The sequence below is a fragment of the Phytophthora sojae genome (assembly GCF_000149755.1).
Source record: "Phytophthora sojae unplaced genomic scaffold PHYSOscaffold_4, whole genome shotgun sequence".
Classification (NCBI taxonomy): Eukaryota; Oomycota; class Peronosporomycetes; order Peronosporales; family Peronosporaceae; genus Phytophthora; species Phytophthora sojae.
The window spans coordinates 3,312,371-3,333,909 of NW_009258118.1; the positions used below are offsets into that span (position 1 = coordinate 3,312,371).

General features: G+C 54.5%; 5 protein-coding genes across 5 annotated transcripts; 4 read left to right on the forward strand and 1 right to left on the reverse strand.

Annotated features, from left to right (window-relative positions):
• Positions 1–161: 161 nt before the first annotated feature.
• PHYSODRAFT_314872 (hypothetical protein) lies at positions 162–866 on the forward strand (the record flags this gene model as incomplete). The annotated part of the gene is made up of 1 exon (XM_009528348.1): positions 162–866. The coding sequence occupies one exon, from the start codon at positions 162–164 to the stop codon at positions 864–866; it is 705 nt and encodes a 234-aa protein (XP_009526643.1).
• A 495-nt stretch (positions 867–1,361) lies between these two features.
• On the forward strand, positions 1,362–1,760 carry PHYSODRAFT_501373 (hypothetical protein; the record flags this gene model as incomplete). Its single annotated transcript, XM_009528349.1, has 1 exon — positions 1,362–1,760. One exon carries the CDS (start codon positions 1,362–1,364, stop codon positions 1,758–1,760), a length of 399 nt encoding a protein of 132 aa, XP_009526644.1.
• Positions 1,761–1,964: 204 nt separating this feature from the next.
• Positions 1,965–2,645, reverse strand: PHYSODRAFT_500491 (hypothetical protein; the record flags this gene model as incomplete). The annotated part of the gene is made up of 4 exons (XM_009528350.1): positions 1,965–2,024; positions 2,097–2,255; positions 2,322–2,468; positions 2,601–2,645. Coding segments are annotated over 4 exons (411 nt in total), but the record flags the coding sequence as incomplete, so codon positions are not given.
• A 1,105-nt stretch (positions 2,646–3,750) lies between these two features.
• PHYSODRAFT_503646 (hypothetical protein) lies at positions 3,751–17,025 on the forward strand (the record flags this gene model as incomplete). The annotated part of the gene is made up of 2 exons (XM_009528351.1): positions 3,751–5,919; positions 5,989–17,025. The coding sequence occupies 2 exons, from the start codon at positions 3,751–3,753 to the stop codon at positions 17,023–17,025; spliced, it is 13,206 nt and encodes a 4,401-aa protein (XP_009526646.1).
• Positions 17,026–19,893: 2,868 nt separating this feature from the next.
• PHYSODRAFT_300612 (hypothetical protein) lies at positions 19,894–21,150 on the forward strand (the record flags this gene model as incomplete). The annotated part of the gene is made up of 4 exons (XM_009528352.1): positions 19,894–20,431; positions 20,493–20,569; positions 20,644–20,919; positions 20,974–21,150. The coding sequence occupies 4 exons, from the start codon at positions 19,894–19,896 to the stop codon at positions 21,148–21,150; spliced, it is 1,068 nt and encodes a 355-aa protein (XP_009526647.1).
• Between the last annotated feature and the right edge of the window lie 389 nt (positions 21,151–21,539).

Consider the following 21,539-nt stretch of genomic DNA (forward strand, 5'->3'; position numbering starts at 1 on the left):
GTGTGCCGGAGATTTCGACTCTAATCTTTATATTTGTATTTCTTCGTGTTTTCTTGGATTTGTTCTTCACGTAGCAGCAAACGGCAACACTCCGACACGACATTGTTCAATTGGGCTCCAACCTCCCAAGTCGACCACCACCACTACTCAACCAAGCTACCATGAAGATCGCTGCGATTGCTGCTGCACTTGCCTGCTTCGCGTCGTTCGTGACTGCGGCTGACGAGCACGCCATCATGGACGTTGGCATGACCTCTGATCAAGCCATGGCCCCCGGTCTCCGTGGTACGTCGGTCGTCGTTCCTGCCGGGGTCATCACCAACTCGATCGACGCCAAGAACAACAACGTGTTCGTGACCAAGAGCAACATCGTCCTGTCCAAGAGCGACCGCGTGCAGCTCGCCAAGGTCATCAAGGAGACGCTGGCAACTCACCCGGAGGCGGACCCGGCTGCTGCGAACCTGATCCTCGAGCAACTCGAGCCCGACAACGACAACAACAACCGCGGAACGGCGGGGAACGTCGCGACGAACCCGGCGGTGGTCTCCAACGTGGTGAGTAGCATCTTATCGGCTATGACCCGCAACCCCGCTGCGGCCACCGGTCACGCGGTTGGTGCTATTGCGGCAGCAGCCCCGGTGATAATGGCGCCTACTACTGGTAGTACTCCTGTCAACTACCCGACGCGCTACATTCCCCCGATGACGGGGACAACTACTCCGTACAATGCCGCGGGCATCGGGGGCTTGCCAGCTGGTATTAGTGCTCCGGCGTCCCCGAACATGGGAGCTTATTCTCCGTCTATGACCGGTGGCATCGGGGGCTTGCCGGCTGGAATTGGTGCTCCTGCGTCCCCGTCGTCGTAAGTCCAACAAGCACCAGAAGTACAGGCCGAAGTATTGCGCTTGCCTTAATCATCTCAATCGAATCGATCTCATTTTGCGTGAGCTCTGAATAACGACGCTCTCCTGTCAGGGCCAACTCAAAGCGTTCGATTCGCATTCGTGGTTGTTGTTGTTGTAGACAGTAAAGCACATTCACAGGAAGGCATTTTGTTCTAATCCAGCGATCGAGGCACCAAACCTTTTGAACTTTCATTTCCCAGAAACTATTGTAGTGAATCCGAGATGTGCGTAGTGAGCGCAGACCGTTCCTTGTTCGTGGGGTTCTGACGCACTTGAACCTGACACTAAGGATTTATCCTCGGTACTTCGGACTTTTCTGTTTTCCTCAATCCCGTTAGGTCCTGAGACTAGCCGCAATGAGTGAGGCTCAATCCTCTCTCATTGTTCATTTGGACTCCAAGCACTCAAGCCGACCGCCACTGCCCCGACTTCCAGCTTCTCACCCCAACGACCACCATGAAGATGTCCATTGTTGCGATCGCTCTGGCCCTCGTCTACTTCGTGTCGTTCGTCTTTGCGGCCAACCAACCACCGGCGGTGCCCACCCCGGCCGAGCGCATGCAGCTCGCCAAGAAGATCAAGGAGATGGTGGAGAGCAACCCAGGCGCAGTGGATCCGTCGTTCGCCGCCTTGTCGACGGAGGACCTCTTCAGTATGCTTTCGGGCCTCATCTCGAACCCGTCGGTGATCTCGAATGTCGGGGGTCTTATCAAGGCGGCGACCAGCGGCGACATCGGTGGAGTGGCTACTTCTGCGACGGGACTGCTCGGTGCGGCACTTCCTGCTGCGGTATCGGCTTTCGCCCCTGCGGCCCCGGCCGCCGCGGTTCCCATGGCTGCTGCGCCCGCGTCGTAGGAGTCCACCAAACTACTGCGTTGACGACAATGGGGTCGGGTCGTCTATCCGTCTCGTCACTTTCTTCAACCTCTGGCACAACGCAGAGATCCACGAAGTATCCGGTTGAAGGCTACGGAGTTGAGTCTCGCACCGTGCATTTCTAATCGTTTCAAACAATCAAAGTGTTCGTTTGACCTTGGGTCACCTTAAAACTTTCTGCGCCTAAATTGCATGTTGTGTCTTGACGCCGATGCTGCGACCATTGGAATCCCATAGTTGTGGCTTGGCGGCGGCACTTATTCTTGGATTTGGCTTTGGCGGTGGCACTTCTTTGCTTGCAGTAGTCGATATTACTGACGACGATCGAGGCGCTTGATGTTGAAAACCGTGCAATACTTGCTGCCGCTTTTTCATCCAGTCGCACAGGATAGTCATATCATCGTACGCATTCTGGGTAATACATAGTGTGTCGCCGTCGTTGACGTGTTCAAGACTCGAAACTCGCTGGAGTCGCTTCAGACGATGTCTTTTGCTGCGATGAAGGCTAGAGGCATTTTCTGGTAGGATGAGTTCGGTCACTTCACGGTAAATACTAACGACTTCGTGGATTCCAAACCTTGCTCGCACGCGCTGTTCAAGTTTTGCGAGTGAGCTAAATGTGATGAAGGTAGTTCCAAGACGACGGAGACCGTAGAGGTAGACGGAACAAAGGTAACGCGGGTCGAACTCACTTGGTGGGACTGAGGTAGGCTTGAACTGATCCAGATATGTTGCTTGCTTGTCAGATTTAGGTTTTCCAGATTTTGATGAGCGGTGATGTGGGGCTCCAATCCCTCCTCGTAGGCGGGCCGACTCGACGAGACGCTGAGCCTCTTGGATCTGCTGTACCCTCCGTCTGGCAAATTTTTGACGCGTAATGTGCTGCTGGAAGCTTGTACTTTGGAATTTTGACCAAGTGACTCGAGCCCCGGCAGCGCGTTCTTCCTTTGCGCCTGCACGCAACTGACGAGTGTAATCCAAAATCGCTTGCTTTCCACTGCTACCTCGCCGCTGCTTACGAAGCGCTAGTCTTTGCACATGCTGCGCTACAGCCTTCTTCGTCCGCTTGCTGAAAACCTCTGCTGGGCAAGACGAAAGCTCGGTATTATCGTCTGTGGTTTTCGCTTCAATGTCATCGCTGCCAGCAACAGATGTGAAATCCACCGATTTCTTCTGCTTGGGCACTGCACCATCTATAAGGCTTGGACCAGTGTCGCCGAGGCACGATAAAAAATCGTTCAGCTCATCCGCAAATTGATCAAGTTCACGCGCAAGCTCTTCATGCTGGTGCTCCTCCGGCTCTTGATCAAGACAAACGATTTTCGCAGCATCATCCTCATTTGACACCTCAAAGGCTTCATCATCGACATCTTCCAGGCTATATATCATGAACATTGACATGGTTTAGAACGGATGCCTCTTATACTCCCACAACTACTGTCTTACCTAAAGTCTCCAGCCTCAAGGCAGGCAAGCAAAGTCGCACATTCCCTCGCCATTTCCTCTAACGAAGCTAGCGTGTCGTTCCCAGCGTCGATTCCATCGCTGGACTCTTCATCTTCAGTCTCCTCTCGCTGCTGCCGCTCCAAGCCGCCACACAATGCCCCTAACTCTCTCGTATAGTTCTCTAAAACATCCACGAGGTCGCCTTCGTCACTCGAACACTCATCATCCGAGGAAGACCAGCCTTCAAAGACCTTGGCAGGCATTATACTACCCGACTTGGGGGGATCTGTCGGTTGTCGTTGACCTAAATAAAACACTAAAAACCCAACATGTCCTCCCATAATAGATATCGAAACGACACCCTGTCAGAACCCATACTTGAAGTTGTCTTATGTAATTTACACCAAGTTGAAGTGGTATACTTTTTTGCGATCCAAACCTGCGCCTCCTCAAGCTCACTTCGACTCCAGCCGCACAAACCTCGAGCCAGGAAGAAGATCTTATCGTATATTCCAGCAAGCGAATGGACCCGGACGTGGGCGACGCCAGGCGCAGCTACCTGGCTGGCCTGCTGCGCGGCCTCTGGGCGCCTCGCAACACGCGTCTGAGTGAGGACAAAGCCTCTCAGCAGGCACTCACGCAGTTCCTCGACGAGGTCCAGTGCAACGTGCTACACGCGCGCCTCGCCAGCGGCAGCGAGGAGATCCGTTTGACCAACTCGTTGGACGGTGAGGAGGGCGGGAACAACGACGAGACCGCGGCCTTCCTCAAGCTGCAGAAGGCCGTGCCCCTCACGCCGGACAACATGAGCACGAGCGTGCAGCTCACGTCGGCGCTGCAGACGCCATTGCAGAGTCTCTACCAGACTGTGCACCAAGTGTACGCGCCACTGCTATTACGTGACGGTGCACGGGCAGCTCAGCTGTCGCAGAAGCTCAAGGACGTGCTACTGGAGCTGGATGCAGGACTGGCTGGGACAGTTTTGATCCAGGGAGGAAGCAACGACTCAAAGCAGGCTAAGGCATTGACGAGTGATGGAGGAGACGACGGACTTATGAGCATTGCTACTGTGAGTGATGAATTTGCCTACTGGGAAGCCATGCAGACGGACGGGAGGCAAGCGAGACGAGCGAAGAAGTTCAGCGCAGCCTTTGATACGGTGCACCAGCGGTTCACTGATCCGCTGGGGAATCTCAGCTTCGACGAGATGAACGACTTGCTGGATGACGCCTCAAATGTAGCAGACGATCTGTGGCGTCTCGACCTTGCGCGGGATCAGGTGTACCCGCAGAGAAGAATGGATCACCTGCTTGGTCTTGTCACGGGCGCCATCAACGCCTTCGTCCTGGCTAAAGCCAAGGCGCTGAATGGAGCGGAGAAAGAGGCTGAGGCTAATGTCTGGCAAGCGCGGTTCCACGCCGTCCACCAACTGCTGCAGCAAGGAGTGGCTCTGTGCGACAAGTGGCGGAACAGCATCGAGTCCCTGACGGGAACTCTGTGGCCGGCGCACAGCGAACATGCTTGGGAGGGACATGTGTCTCCTCAAGCTCAGCGTGTGCAGCTGCTAAGTGCTCGACTTGATCAAGTCTTGCGTGTCCGCACAACGTATGAAGAGCTCCATGCTCTGTTGCCGTCTCGAGGAGGGAAGAACCAAGAGGACGAGCTGGCCGAGTCCTGCTTCAAGCCATTCGAACGACTCCGCCCGCTGTACTACAATGCATACACCGAGCCAGCTTGGCAGCGTGCACTCAGCGAGTTTGATCGCTCCCTTGCCCCAATGGAGACGCAAGTCGCAGTCGTGCTACGTGAACGCCTTCGAGCCGTCACTTCAAAACCCAGTGCAGCCGCGCGCTTACTGCAGCGGTACCAGCATCTCCTCCAGCGTCCTACACTGACTCAAGCGCTCACTGGTGAGCGCGACGCACTACTCGCTCAATTGTTGGCGCATGTTGATCAACTGGACAGCGACTTCGAGACTCGAAAGCAGAATCTTGGCTCTAGCAGCGCCGGAGCGAGAGAGAAGAAGAGCGGCATGCACGTCGGCAAGACGTTGAGCAGCGACGTCAACGTCATTGTCTGGGCTCACGCACTAGGTCGACGAGTGGCCGACATGCAGCGGCTAGCACGCGGTGTTTTGGCCGACTTGCCTGCCCTCCCGCGGCTATCGCAGCAGTGTGACAAGCTAGCGGCTAAGGCGAGCGGGCTCGTGCTCGATCGTGTTCGCGACTGGCAGGATTCCATGCTGCGCGCGCTGGATGAAGACGACGAGAACAACGGAGGCCAGTCGCTTCGACTGCGTGGACGACTGATGCAGATCGACAAGCAAAGTGGCGACCTTGTCGTGAACTTCAGTGAGTTCCTAGTCACGCTGCTGCGCGATGTCCGCCAGCTCACGGAGCTCTCGTCCCAGCAGACTGCAGCTCAAGCTGGCGACGCGTGGGTGCCCACTCGAGTGCGTCAAGTGGCCGAAGAAGCGGAGAAGTACTACCGCTTCGGCGTGACGCTGCAAAAGGTGGCCAACTTCTACAACAGCATTGAGGCGCAGATCATCGACGAGCAGAAGCCCATGCTACTCGACTCTCTCCTCGCCTTCGAAGACGCCGTACAGCGGCCAGGCATCGCGCAGAACCAGAACCAGAAAACCAAGAGCAAGGATGTGACGTGGGCCAACTTGGACGAGTGCGACGAGTACGTGAACCAGCTTCAGACTGCGGCGGATCGACTGGCGGCGGAGAATCGGCGCTTCAAGCGCGCTCACGAGAAGTTAGGCGAAGATCTCTTGGCTCTGCTGGACATCGACTTACTGCGTCACCCTGCCAAGTGGAAGGAACGCTGGGACGAGATCAAGCGCGGTGCCCAACTGGCCACGCGGAAGCAAGACTCGTCACGCACGGCCAAGTGGTTCTTGTACTGGGATCACCAGCTCTACAAGGTGCTCGAGTCCGGCTACCAGCTCGGACTCGAGACCCTCAATGAAAACCTCCCGGAGATTAAGGAGATCAAAACGGAGCTGCACTTCCCCACTGCGTCAGCTGCATTAGCTTCGGCAGCCTCTGGAGGAACTACACTCGTGTTGAAGCCTCCTATCGAGGAGCTACGCACGACGTACTACAAGGCCATGAAAAAGTTCGTCGCTAGACCCACAAAGTTTGGAGGTTTTGCGAACGCGCAAGTGTTTGCAGCGATGTGTGACGCCAATGCGCGCAACCTCGTGCGAGTCTACGAAGCCTGTGAGAGGCTATTCACACGGGTAGAAGGGTTGATGTTCGAGTATGAGCACTGGGGCTTCCTCGCGCGACTTGGAGGCGGTGGGAATGTCGACCTCGACGCAGTCATGGAGGCGACACTGCAAGAACCAGCCGACTGGGAGCTCAACTTTAAAACGATCCGCACTAAACGCAAGGAGAGCGAGAAGATTCCGGACTTCGTCAAAGTCGACTGCATCAACGTGTCGTTGGTACCATTTAAACGCACGCTAGACGAGCACTTGCAGCGATTTACGGACGCATTGCTGCTGTCCTTACGCAAGAGCACGTTGAGCCACATTCGAATTGTGGAAGACTTCGTGGAGGCGTCCATGGAGAGCTTGAACAAGCGGCCCCACTCGATCGACGAGATCAGCGCTGCCCAGTTGGAGTGGAAGGACATCGATGCACGCAAAGGTGACGCTCACTCGCACTTTCAGAAGGCTGAGAAGAAGAAGATCCTACTGCTTGCGGTGCTTGGTGGAGGCAGCAGCGCAGGAATGAGTGGAGCGACGATGGACACGAGTGAGGTGGAGGATCGCTTAACGCAGCTCCCCACGCGCTGGGAGAACTTTGAGATCGCTCTAGAAGCTTTCAACGACATGATTGAGGAGCAGCGTGAAAGTCTCAAGGGCGAGATCGAAGCGCAAGTCGTGGAGTGCAACGTCGAGATCGACAAGTTCCGCCAGCGGTGGACGGCACTCCGCCCTGTGGAAGTTTCTTCCTGGGAGGACGACGCACTTGCCAAGGTTTATTCAGCCATGACTGAGTGGCGTGAGAAGATGGACGAGCTCAAGACACGCAGCGTGACGTTGACGTCCAACTGCGCTGCGTTTTCAATGACTGAACCGGTTTTTGACGGTCTTGCCGCTCTCGACGACGATGTCAGCAAGCTTCAGCGCAACTGGGACACCTACCGTCAGTTCCGAGAAGACGTCCAAGCGATTGCGACTCAAGACTGGTTTGCTTTCTGCACCAACATGTTCGCTCTACCGGATACGGCTCAAAAGTGGGCGGATGCGGTGAAGGAGCAGGCAGCTCACAGTGCCGAGCGGACTGTCGTGGTGGACAAGATCAACGACTTCAACACAAACGTGAAGCGCGCAATGCCAACGCTCAAACTTTGTCGCGGTGAACCGTTCAAGGACGATCACTGGACGCAGCTCTTCCGGAAGCTTGGGTTCCCTCGTGGCGTGGAGAAGCACAACCTTACTGTCCAGCATTTCATGGACGTGTTTCCAGTGCTGGAGCTACCAGCCACGCTACAGTTCGTCAAGGTGCTCCATGCTCGAGCCCAAGGTGAAGTTACGATTCGAGACGCATTACAGGAACTCCGCGCTTGGACGGAGACAGCAGAGCTCGCGTTGTTGGCGCATGAACACGACGGACGTCGCGTGGCGATCATCAAGGACTGGAAGGACTTGACGCTCGCGTTAGGCGACAACCAGTCGCTGCTGGCGTCGCTGAAGGAGTCGCAGTTCTTCAAGCCGTTCGAGGTCGAGGCCAGCCAGTACGAGATCAAGATGGCCACGCTCGACCAGGTGCTCACGCAGCTCAACCTCATCCAGCGCAAGTGGGTCTTCCTCGAGCCCATCTTCTCGAAAGGAGCGCTGCCTTCAGAGCAGAGTCGTTTCCGTCGGGTTGATGAGGAGTTCACGGACATCATGGGGTCGGTAGAACGAGACCCCAAGCTGTTCAACCTGGCGGATGAGTTGCTCTTCCCTCAGCTGGTAGAGCGACTCACCACAATGGTAGATCAACTCGATCGCTGTCAAAAGGCGCTGGCAGACTTCCTCGAGGAGAAGCGCTCGCGCATGCCGCGGTTCTACTTCATCGGAGACGAAGATCTACTTGAGATTTTGGGCCAAGCTCAAAACCCCGCCGTGATCCAGAGCCACCTGAAAAAGCTCTACCAAGGCGTGTACAGAGTGGAGTTTTCCGAGCAGCAAGACCAGATCGTAGCCATGTTAAGTGCAGCGGGTGAACGAGTGGAGCTCCACACGCCAGTGGCAGTCACCAGCAACGTGGAGGAATGGCTCGAAACCTTCACCAACGAGATGCGACGTACGATCCGCGCGCTTACTGCGCAGTGTGTGAGCGCTAGCGCTCCGGACTACCACGCGTTTCCATCCCAGGTGCTGTGTCTGACCGAGCAGATCCGATTCTGCTCACAAGCTGAACAAGCCATCAAGAGTGGGGGAGTTCAGGAGCTCAAGCGCAGCTTGCAAGACACACTGAGAGAGCTGACGTCGTTGGATCTGAGCACAGAGCTGCTGATGAGTCTCAAGGTGAAGGCGCTGGTGCTGGACCTGGTTCACCATATCGACGTCTGCGATCAGCTCTTGGCCGCCAATTGTCGGTCTGTCACTGACTGGATCTGGCAGAAGCAGCTCCGCTTCTACTTGGATACTCGCAAGCAGTCGGGCAAAGACCCCCCGCCGTGTTTGATCCGCATGAACGACGCCGAGTTTGCCTACACGTACGAGTACCAGGGCAACGCTCCCAAGTTGGTGCACACTCCGCTGACGGACAAGTGTTACCTGACACTTACTCAAGGTATGCACATGGGCTTCGGAGGCAACCCGTACGGGCCTGCAGGTACTGGCAAAACGGAGTCGGTGAAGGCTTTGGGCGGACAATTTGGACGCCAAGTACTAGTGTTTAACTGCGATGAAGGTATCGACTTCCAGTCCATGGGTCGAATCTTCATCGGACTCGTTAAATGTGGCGCCTGGGGCTGCTTCGACGAGTTCAATCGGCTGAAGGAAGACCAGCTTTCGGCTATTTCCCAGCAGATTCAGGTGATTCAAGACGCCATCAAGGAGAAGACGGGCACTATCAGCCTCCTGAACCGCTCTGTTGATGTCGACTTCAACGCTGGCATCTTCGTGACGCTCAACCCCGCCGGAAAGGGCTACGGTGGACGATCTAAGCTACCAGACAACCTCAAGGCGCTGTTCCGTCCTGTGGCTATGGGTCGGCCAGACAACAATCTCATCGCTGAGGTTATTCTCTACTCTGAAGGATTCAGCGAGGCCAAGGACATCGCATCGAAGGTTGTGTCGCTTTACTCCCTCTCTGGTCAACTGCTGTCTCGACAGCAGCACTACGACTGGGGGTTGCGTGCACTGAAAGCTGTACTCAACACGGCTGGAAAACTGCTACAAGCGGAGAAGAAGGAGCGAGCTACCAGTGGGAAGGCGAACGGTAACGGAGAGGAAGAAGCCAAGGCAGTAGACAGTAAACCGGTGCGAATGACGACGGCGGAGGAGACCGAGATCCTAATCAAGGCTGTGCGTATCAACACGCTGTCAAAGCTCACTTTTGTGGACTCTACCCGGTTCCTAGCGTTGATCGGAGACGTCTTCCCTGGTGTCGAGTCGGCTGATCTAGCGGGTGGAGCCTTGGGCGACGCTATTCGTGAGGTCATGACGAGCAAACCATTCTTCTTGGAGGTGGACGAGCTGCAGATCAGGAAGATGCTGCAGCTTAAGGAGTCACTCGACCAGCGCATGGGCTGCGTGGTTGTGGGTCCTTCCGGTAGTGGCAAGTCCACGGTGTGGCAGGTGCTGCAGCAAGCGTTGATCCGGTGCGGCCAGCTCGTCAAGACTCACGTCATGAACCCTAAGTCCATGCCGCGCGAGAGGTTGCTGGGCCACATGGACCTGGACACGCGTGAGTGGGAAGATGGCGTACTCACTGCTGCAGCTCGTCAAGTGGTCAAAGAGCCTGAGAACGTTCGCTCCTGGATTATCTGTGACGGTGACGTCGACCCGGAGTGGATCGAGTCGCTGAACTCCGTGCTGGACGACAACCACCTACTCACTCTGCCCAACGGCGAGCGTATCAACTTCGGACCGAACGTCAACTTCGTCTTCGAGACGCATGACTTGAGGTTCGCCTCACCCGCTACCATCTCTCGAATGGGAATGATCTTCCTCTCGGACGAGGACATGGTCATCCAGAGACTTGTGAGTAAGTGGCTTCTCACTCTCCCCCCTGCAGCCGATGCAGGCACCAGCAACACACGTGACCCGTTACGACAGTGGATCGACGAGCTGTTCACGCGCGGCTTGGAGGAGCTGCATAAGTACGATGTCATTGTGGCGACGACCACCGTTGGTACGATCATGAATGGCTTGAGTCACGTAGCGACGGCGACGACCCGGTCCGAGTTCGTCTGTGCTATGATCCGAGGACTGGGAGCCAACCTGGCCATGGGATCTCGCGCATCTTTTGCCAAGTCGCTCTTCATGATGGCCAACGAGCGTCCGCCGGACATGAGCGCCCCGCTTGACTGCTACTGCCAAGGTTCTACCTTCTACACGTACGAGACTAAGCGTGATACCTACGGCGCTATGGACGGCAAGATGGATCGTAAAGACCTTGTGGCCAACGGAATGGACGCCGTCGTGCCGACCGTGAGCGTGCAGCGAGGACTGAAGCTCATTGAGCCGTGGGTGGAGAAGATGGAGCCGTTTATCCTCGTCGGACCGGAAGGAAGCGGCAAGAACATGCTCATCCGCCAAGCGTTCAAGAACCTCAAGAGCGTCACCGTGTCAGTCCTTCACTGCAACGCGCAAACAACCGCCGATCATGTCATTCATAAGATTGCGCAGTGTTGTTCGCTGTTTTCGACGCCAACGGGGCGAGTCTACCGACCTCGAGACGCCGAGCGACTTGTGCTTTACCTCAAGGACATCAACCTGCCTAAGCCGGACCAGTACGATACGTGTATGTTGATCGCCTTCCTGCAGCAGTTGAGCACGTTCAACGGCTTCTACGACCAGCACTTGGAGTTCCTCGGAGTCGAGAAGATCCAACTCGTTGCCTCCATGAACGCAGCGACGACAGTGGGGCGCCACCCTCTCTCCACGCGTTTCACTGCCATCGTCAAGGTAGCGTACATGGACTACCCGTCGACGGACGAGCTCGCGGTAGTGTACTCTACCTTCTTGGAGGGCGTCTTCGACTCCTCCAGTACTCCAAACCTCCCAGCTACGTGGAAAGACCCCGCGAACCGCGATCGACTGGCTAAGAGCATGGTCGAAGTGTACGACACGGTGAAGACCAAGTTCACGGTCGACGAGCAGCGCCACTACCTCTTCACACCTCGAGATCTAACCAAGTGGGTCTTCGCCCTGGTGCGATACGACCTCGAGCACGAAGATGTACTAGACGCACTAGCACACGAGGCACGTCGGCTCTTCCGAGATCGCCTGGTGGACAACGAGGCCAGATCCAAGTTTGATGGCATCCTCAATACTGTCTGGAAGCAGCAATGGCGTCACGCTATCAAGCTGCAGGACGTTTACTTCAGCTCATTACACTGTCGGACAGCTGGGGCTACGGCGGGTGGAGACGCCGCCGGAACCGGCAACGCTGCAGCAGCCACCGCAGCGTCCTTACAGCGTATAGCAAGTGACGAGTTCTCCCAAGTTGTTTCGCAGGGGATGGTCCTCTACGAGCGTGAGGAGAAGGACCTGCACATGCTGCTGTTCGACGAGATCCTCGAGCACTTGACCATCATCGAGCGCGTGATGTCCGAACCTGGGGGCTCAATGTTGCTGGTCGGGAACTCCGGCGTCGGGCGCCGATCGGCCACGACGCTCATCTCGTACATGCTCAACTACACAATGTTCTCTCCGAGCATCACTCGGAACTACGACGCCAGTAGCTTTCGCACTGATCTCAAGAGTTTGCTGGTGAAGGCTGGTGTAGAAGGACAGCACTACGTGCTCTACCTGGAGGACCACCACTTCACTCAAGACGCTATCCTGGAGCTCACCAACTCCTTGCTAAGTTCCGGTGAGGTTCCAGGCTTGTACACACACGAGGAGATCGAGCCACAGATCGCACCATTGAAGGAGCTCTTGCTGGAAAGTATTGGAGCTAGTGGGCAGGAGCATATCCGAACAGTGTACGACTTCTTTGTGTCTCGGGTTCGGCAGTTCGTGCACGTTGTGCTGGCGATGGATTCGCGCAACCCTCAGTTCGTACTGCGCTGCGAGAGCAACCCAGCGCTCTACACTCGCTGCGCTATCGTCTGGATGGGGGAATGGAACACGAGCAGTATGGCTCGCCTGCCGGAGCTTTTGCTGAACGGGTCCGAGCTCGTCGACAGTCTCATCAAGACCACGCCACTGATTACGAGCTTGTACGCGAGTTGCAAGGAGTTTGGCGCCACTCCGCGCGAGTTCATCTGCTTCCTCGGTACGTGGCGAACTCTGTTTGAAGCCAAGTGCAAGCAGATTGTGCAGGAGATCCGTCACCTCAAGAGCGGTCTGAGTAAGCTGGAAGAGGCCAGTGTGACGGTAGACGAGCTCAGTCGCAACGCCGTCTTGAAGAAGAAGGACCTGAGTGCCGCGCAAGTCTCGGCCGACGAGGCTATGAAGGAAATCACGAACGCCCTGGACTCTGCTGCTGACAACCGACGCGAAGTCGAGAAGCTCAAGGAGCAGCTCGCCAAGGCCGAGATCGCCACGAACGCGCGTAAGCACGAGATCGAGCAGGAGCTGAGCGAAATCACGCCCATTCTTCGGACTGCGATGGAGGCCGTGGGCAACATCAAGAGCGACAACCTGAACGAGATCCGCTCACTCAAGATGCCGCCTGAACCCATCCACGACGTCCTCTCAGCCGTTCTGATGCTGCTTGGAATCCAGGACACGTCGTGGAATTCCATGAAGAAGTTCCTGGGCAACCGTGGCGTCAAGGACGACATCCTCAACTACGACGCCCACCGCATCACGCCGGAGATCTCCAAGACCGTCACGAAACTGGTCAAGAGCAAGAATTCCTCGTTCGACCACGAGACCATTTACCGCGTGAGTGTGGCTGCTGCACCGTTGGCCACGTGGGTGAAGGCCAACCTCAAGTACTCGATGGTTCTCAACAAGATCGAGCCGCTGGAAAACGATCTCGCAGAGGCAAAGAGGTCGCTTGAAGCCTCTCAACAGCGACTGCTTCAATGCGAGAGCGAGTTGAAGAAGATTGACGTCAAGGTGGACCAGATGAAGGTGCAGTTCGGGGAGAAGACGAAGGAGGCTGAGATCTTGAAAATGAACTTGGAGCAAGCCGAGAAAACGTTAACCAAGGCCCAGGGCTTACTGAGCAAGCTGGGTGGTGAGAAGCATCGCTGGTCGGAGCAGGTGAAGGAGCTGGAGCATCGTCTGACCGATTTACCGGTTCGAATGCTGCTCGCCTCTGCGTTCACGACGTTCCTGGGCAAATGCTCCGAGGACGCTCGTAAGCGCGTTGTGAAGGAGTGGGAACGTGATATCCTCGACGGTTCTACCGGTTCCTCGAGCAATATTCACTTTGACTACCGTAAGTTGCTCAGCACGGAGAGCGAATTGCTCACGTGGAAGGCAATGGGTCTCCCATCCGACAATTTGTCGATGGAGAACGCGTTGATTGTTTCCAATTCGAGCGGCGAGCGCTGTCCATTCATCATCGACCCTGCCAGTGCAAGCACCACGTGGTTGCAAGCTGAACTGGCCAAGGATACGACACGTCCACTGTCTATTGTGCAGTCCCAAGACGCTCGGTTCGTGAACCTGGTGGAGCAAGCTGTGAGGTTTGGTAAGACGTTGGTGATCCTGGAAGTCGACAATGTGGAGCCGTATCTGTACCCGTTGGTCCGCAAGGACTTGATCCACCAAGGTCCGCGGTTCGTCGTCGCACTTGGCGACAAGGTGATCGACTACAACGAGAACTTCCGCTTATTCCTCGTCACACGGAACCCGTCACCGCCACTTGCCCCCGATGCACTGGCAATCGTCAACGTTGTCAACTTTACGGTCACGAAGTCTGGGCTCGAGGGGCAACTTCTGGGCGTCACCATCCAGCACGAACAGCCTGAGCTGGAGCAGGAGAAGAGCGAGCTGCTGCGGCAAGAAGAAGAGTGCAAGGTGCAGCTGGCAGCGCTCGAGAAGCAGCTCGTGGAGGCGCTGGCCACGTCGGAAGGAGATATCTTGGAGAATACCATCCTAGTTGAGTCACTCACAAAGACGAAAGCTACGAGTGCTGAGATCGAGAACGCTCTCGAGCGATCAGCGAAGAAATCCGAGGAGCTGGACGAGAAGCGCGATACGTACTGTCCGTTCGCCCACGAAGGCGCCAAGATGTTCTTCCTGGTGAAGCAGTTGAGTGCGGTGAACCACATGTACCGCTTCTCGTTAGCTTCCTTCTTGGGGCTCTTCAAGGCCACGTTGGCAACGAAAATGGAGTCTTCCAGCACCAAAGACCGCATTCTGCGGCTAATCCCCATCCTGGAGTACAAGGTGCTGATGTTTGTCGGTCGAGCGCTGTTCAAGGAACACCGACCCATGTTTGGCATGCACTTGGTGCATGGTATGCACCCCGAGTGCTTCGAGAAGAACGAGTACGAGTTCTTCTGTGGTGAGTTGGTGGAGACCGAAAAGGGGTCGGGAGGCAACACGCCACTGCCAGAATGGGCGTCACCCGAGCGAAAAGAGGCGTACACTCAATTCGTCGAGGCACTGCCACGGCTTGCACAGTTGTGTAAGTTCGAGAGCCACGATATGTGGATCCGATGGTCGAAGTCCATGGAGTGCGAGCAGAACTTCCACCCGAAGATGGACAAGTCCGGGTCTTCTGGAGGCCTCTCTGCGTTCCAGAAGCTGCTTGTGGTTCAGGCGCTGCGTCCCGATCGACTACAGAGCGCTATCATTCAGTTCATCTGTGGTGTTATGCAGCTCAAGTCGCTCACTCCCCCGTCGCTTGACTTTAAGGTCATCGGAACGGAAGAGGCAACCAACACGACGCCCGTGCTGTTGCTCACTACGGCTGGAGCTGATCCGTCCAAGGAGCTGGAGGAGGTCGCGACGTCGGTCGTTGGAAAGGGCCACTACTTCGAAGTGGCTATGGGTGGAGGGCAACAGGAGAAGGCGCTCAGCCTGCTCAAGTCCACGGCGGAGCATGGCGAGTGGTTGTGTCTACAGAACCTCCACCTCGTCATCGCGTGGCTGCCAGTGCTAGAGAAGGAGTTTAGTGCGTTGAATGCGAGTCACAAGTTCCGCTTGTGGCTGACGACGGAGCCGCACGACGCCTTCCCGCTTGTTCTGCTGGAGCAGAGTCTCAAGATCACGTTCGAGTCTCCTCCAGGCATGAAGAAGAACTTGCAGCGCACTTACGCAGCCTGGAACCCGGACTTCATCGCACGCGGGTCATCTGCTCGCGCGCAGCTTCTCTTCTTGTTGGCCTGGTTCCACGCGCTTCTGCAGGAGCGACGCACGTACATCCCGCAGGGCTGGACCAAGTTCTACGAGTTCTCATTCGGAGACTTCCGCGCAGGCTCGAACGTCATGGAGCTGGCTTGTCAGACCAGCGGGGGCGGGTCCAGTGGCATCGACTGGCAGACGCTGCACGGTCTCATGGAGAACGCCATCTACGGTGGACGTATCGACAACCCGTACGACCTACGCGTCCTGCGTTGCAATCTGACGGAATACTTCAGCCAAGAGCTGCTGTCGGGCCAGAAGAGTCTCATGCGCGGTGTGAAGCTGCCTCAAAGCTCTCAACACGCCGACTACCTGGACGTCATCGACCGCTTCCCGGATCTCGACGCGCCCGCCATGTTTGGCCTCCCCGACAACATCGAGCGCTCCATGCAACGCTCTCTCTCGGGCCAAGTGATCGCCCAGCTCAAGGCGCTCTCCTCAAGCGAAGCCGAAGCCACGACGTTCGACCGCGAGAAGTGGCGCGCGCAGCTCGGTCCGCTGCTGGAGACATGGGGGAAGCTCACCACTGGTTTCCAACTGGAAGGAGCCTCCTCATCCTCAAGCCCGGGCAAGAATCTGCAGGCGATGGCACCGGCGGACGCCTTCGTGGCTCAAGAGAACGAGTACGCGCTAGATCTGGTCCAAGAGGTCAACTCAAGCCTGCAGGCTCTGAAGAAGGTCATCTACGGCACTGGACTGCTGACTCCTGCTATCCAGACAGTCGCGATTGCGCTGCTCAAGGGCGCAGTTCCAGCGGAGTGGTCGTCTCAGTGGGAAGGCAGCGAGAACGTGGCCACTTGGCTGCGCGGGCTTGCCATGCGCAAGCGTGCGCTCTCCGAGTGGCAGGAGGCGGTGGGGACTGGCCAGCTACTCACAAAAGGTCTGGATCTGTCGGAGCTGCTGCACCCTGGCACGTTCCTCAATGCGCTTCGTCAGCAGAGCGCGCGCGAGCAGAAGTGCTCGATGGACGGCATGAAGCTGCTGTCGTGCTGGGAGCGCGAGCGTCTGAGCGGCACGAAGATCGAGTGGTTCGAGCTCACGAGGCTGCTACTGCAAGGTGCATCGTTCGAAGGAGGCACTCTACTGGAAGCGGTGTCCGACGCCCAGGAGCTGGTGGCGGTGCCATCCTGCTACGTGGCGTTCGTGCGCGAAGACGCCCAGGAGATGTACGAGAAGGAGAACTGCATCAAGACGCCGCTGTACTACGCCACCGATCGCGAACGGATGCTGGTGGAGATATCGATGCCCATTGCGGGCGATAGGGCGCGCTGGGTGCTCGCAGGCGTGGCGCTGTTCCTAGGCGAATAGGAAGTTGAAGTTGATCATGTTCGACAGGGTCTTATTCGATGGCTTTCTCTTTTTTCAAGTGCATATAATCCCAGTCGGGCACTTTGCTAGGGTAAACCGAAAAAATGCTAGGACAAATCCGAAATTCACGGAAGTAAAGTGTAGTGTACCATAATTTTTGTCCTAGCGGTCCGTCTAGGACAATTTTTTTGGTACATTATACTGAAATCAAGTAAAATCGATTTTGTCCTCCCGTTTGGCCTGGCAAGAGAGGCGACTAGGGATAAGTACATACTAATTTGCGCCATAAAAGAACTGTCGTTTTGGAGCTATTTTGGACTTGGAGCTGCATAAAATCCTGATAATCCGAAATAATCCGGAAATATATTACGGAGAAAATACCAGCAGATACCCCAATACTTAACTCCACCAGAGCTATCGGGTACCTCTCTAACTCCAAGGAATCTATTTTTGGAGCAACGCCATTTTAGCTCCGAAACTTGAAATAGCTCCAGAAACTACAGTTCTCTACAGTCAATCATCAATCCCGCACACGTCGACTATATGAACACACGATCAGAAGGGGTCGTTGAGGCCTGCTCAAACCGTCTCCAAATGACTTGAATTGTATGGGAAAATCTGAGTCGATGTACAAGATTTGGGCGAAATTCACAATAGGTATTACACCAATCGATGTATTTTGTTCGAAGTTTTCTTATTTTAATAATGAAAGAAAAAAATTTCAAGAATTTCACTGTTTTACGACACAAATAAAAATTATGCTCTCCTTTTTGGTTGGTTCGTTAAATTTGTGTAACATTAGGTACTGATAAAAACACCGGGGGAAGCGTTCAGAGCTCCGTAGATGACAAATCGCATGCTACCCACGAAAACATGAACACAATATGTTCTGGACTCAACTCTAAATCGTATACATAATACGCAAAACCAGGTAAATATACATATTATTTTTATTGTGAATAGCTATGTGGATGCCATCTTGAACTAGCGTTTATTTGTCATTAATAATCCTTTTCTAATATGTAAAAATATCGCATCTAGTCTACGTTAATAATACTTATGTTCTCCTGATGTAAAAATCCAAATCGAGGAGGCTAGTTAGTATCTAGCATATTTCGCGACTTTGAGCGTACAAAAAGTATATTTTTGAGGTATTAATATAATCGGATTATGTCATCGCATTCTAATACTTATCTTACTTTAAACGAAAAATTGAAGAAATACCGGAATTTTTCTTTTTTGTGTTGTTAGCACCTACGACGAAACTAAGTAATCTTCTCCATCCATAATAAAAAACATGCACGTTTTGAACAACAAATCAAACTGGATAATATTTATTATGACCCTTAAGGCTTAGTGTAATACTGGAGGACGATGAAGACGATCGAACCCACTGTTCGATAATTATCGTCCTGCAATCTTGGGAGGGGACCACGCAGATAAATTATAGATCTACATTATCTTATAGCTTGCTATTCTCAGCTCAGCCAGGTCAAGAACAGAAACAACTTGCGTTGGTTGGTTCATCCCCACTGTCGCTCAACCGCTGCCCCAATGAGTCTAGTTCAAAGCAGTAAAAACGAGGCTTTAAAAAAGAAAAGGTAATGCTGGTTATGCTTGGTGTGCATATTTCGAATATCCTTTTTATTTAGTGTTTATATTCCTGCCAAAGTCCATATCTCTTCGTGGCACGTGAGGATGAAACCATAAATGTTTAACAGGTAGTCCGGTCTCTGTCTTGGCTTGGTCTTTTTAGTCGGGTCAACGCGATTTCTTTGCCTCTGAACGGAAAAATGCTTGGCACAGAGACATGGTTATTCTGAGCAAAACGCCATAGTATTCTTGCCAATGATTCTGCGAACCTTGATTAATTCGGAAACCCATGCGCGACCGGCGCAAGCGAATACACAGCCCTTCAAGCATGAGCTGATTAATGAACCGTTTGAGCAGCACAACTACATGAGTCGACTGGAGAAAGAACTATCGGAGTATAGAAACTTGAAGAGTACAAGGTTCTGGTAATGGTATTATTGCTAGTTAGGGTGCTAGCGGCGAGCCAAATGTCCATACCGGTTTAGCGCACTAATTTGCGGCTCCCAAGCGTGCCCATCAAGCGCATTACGTCTGAGGACGAGAAATCACCCGCTCCGTGAACACATCTAACACGACCCTGTAGTTTCCACAATGATAAAGCCACGTATTCACTATGTCTCACCGCATAATCGATCTGCCAACTCGATCTATACGACTCCCATTCTCACACACTGGATATGTTCTTTTTCCCGTGTCATTTGTTGTGACTACAGCAACAAACAGCGCCGCCTTCATGCCCACTCGAATATCTCTCACCAACGAGCACGTTGCCACCTTATCGTCGTCCATACCCATTACCTCAGCAGCAAAAATGTTTGGGCCCAACGAGTAGTCGCGTGTTAATGAACTCCAGCAGGGTAGGACACAATCGACCAATTCAACGCCACCAATGCAAAGCTCCGCGTCCAACATAACCTCAATCCGAAATGGATCTCATCTTATATTTTTAAAAGCGCCCCAGAACGCGCACCACGGCACGACAAACGTTCGAAGGTAAGAATATGACAGAAGCAGCGCGTCGTCGCGGCGACTCCTATCAAATACAATGTTCTATGACGGATGCTGACACATCATGTCAATCGCCGGACTTATAGGACTTTTTCAAAATGCAGACTGGGGAGGCTTTGTCTGAGGGTATAAAGGCATACATACGACGGTGACTAAGCGACAGCGAGCTGAAAATTCTGAACGATGGCTGCTTAGGTAAGTGGACGATTGCTACGTGGCAGATTCGGAAGTGGTTGTGGATGGTTGCATTCAAATCACTCCGTGTCCATGCCCACAGATTCTCGCTACAGCCTCGGCACAAACCCGCGGCTAGCCGGTCACGGTCTCTTCAATGCCGGGGGTGAGAGCAGGCTTGACAAGATGGGTCGGATCCACGGTCTGGTCGCCCAGGACACCGACGACGCTGCCATCCACGGCGACCGCGATTATCGTCACACCGTCCTCGGTGGCCATGCCAGCTACGGTGATCACGTCGCCAACGGCGGCAACAGTGGCCACGCAGCCCGCGGTGGTCATGCCCCCTGCCGCCAGGACCCCAGCTGCCAGGGCAGCGCCAGCTACTCGGCCCCAACAACCCGCTACTACTGCCAGGGCAGTGCCAGCGCCACCGGCCCACTACTATTGAGCGCCATCGTGCCTACCGCCGTGCACTGCGACTCCAGCTTCATCTATTGCGGCTGCGAGAGATCGACAACGGCGAGCACGGGATCCGCTTTATGCGTCAGAGCCTGCCCACCTCACTACAGGGCAACACGCACGCGGACGGCGACTTCCGGCTGGAGAAGCGCTATCTGCTCTACATGGCGTCAGTGGGACCCATGACTGAGGGCCCCACTACAACCGGGGATTTGCGCTTGTGCGCGCAGGGAAGATCCTGCAGGATCACCGAAGCCGATCTTGCAAGCTGAGAGGGTGTCTACCTCGCCAAGTACGGCGTCACCACGTACGTTCTATTCTGTTTATTTTTTATGGTGTTATTATATATAGCTTAACGTAGGCTATTGTGTGGATGCCTAGCCAACTGCTGATCGACCGGCTCGGGGATTCAGGTCCGATCTCATCCGCTCGGGCGTTCCCGCTGAGGCCATCGACATCCACGTCTTGGCGACCATCATAGGCGGGTTGCCGCGGTCTCCCCTGAAGCGGATCCAGCTCGATCACGGACTGCGAGCCGCGTTCGAGGATGCTAGCATGCGCTACAGGTACAACGCCACGGGGCATGAGCAGACACGCGACGTGCACCTCTGCACTGTCGAGGAGGAGGCTCCAGTCCCGTCGGCCAGAGAGGCGGAGGTGTGGGTAATGAGCAGCAATCAGCTCGCTCACATCTAACTCTGGCGTGGAGAGGACTACGAGGATTTCATTCCTGTAGGAGACCAAGACGAGGATGATGAAGAGATCGAAGCTCTCGATCTGGAGGCGACGGCGTCACCTTTCAGAGGAGATCGCTCAGTTTTCAGGGAAAGGACCGAGTTCTTGCTTTTCAAAATTACACCCAAATATATATTTTGTATAAAATTATGAATAAAGATGTATTTCTGTTTCTAAGGTAATCACCGACGGAGGAAAGAGCAGAATGGCATGGATTGGCAGTAGGAAACCCCAATCACTCTGTTTCTGTCTAACACAGACTAGATTGGCTTATTCCGCCTTAACTCGGCCTTACATCGTCACTCCTAATTCGGCCACAGAGGAACAACTCCAAATTAACAAGGGGGATAGCTAACTCGGGGCATAATTAAGGTCGATAAGGAATTAGAGTTATGCCAGAATTACCGTGGTAAAATAAGTGAAAGGCACAATAACGCCATGGTTAAAATAAGTTTTGCAAGGGTGTTGTGAGCATCTTCTGAAGCAGGGACGCTACAAGTATACACGCAATTTAAGTAGCATTTTCCATTCGTGTTTATCTA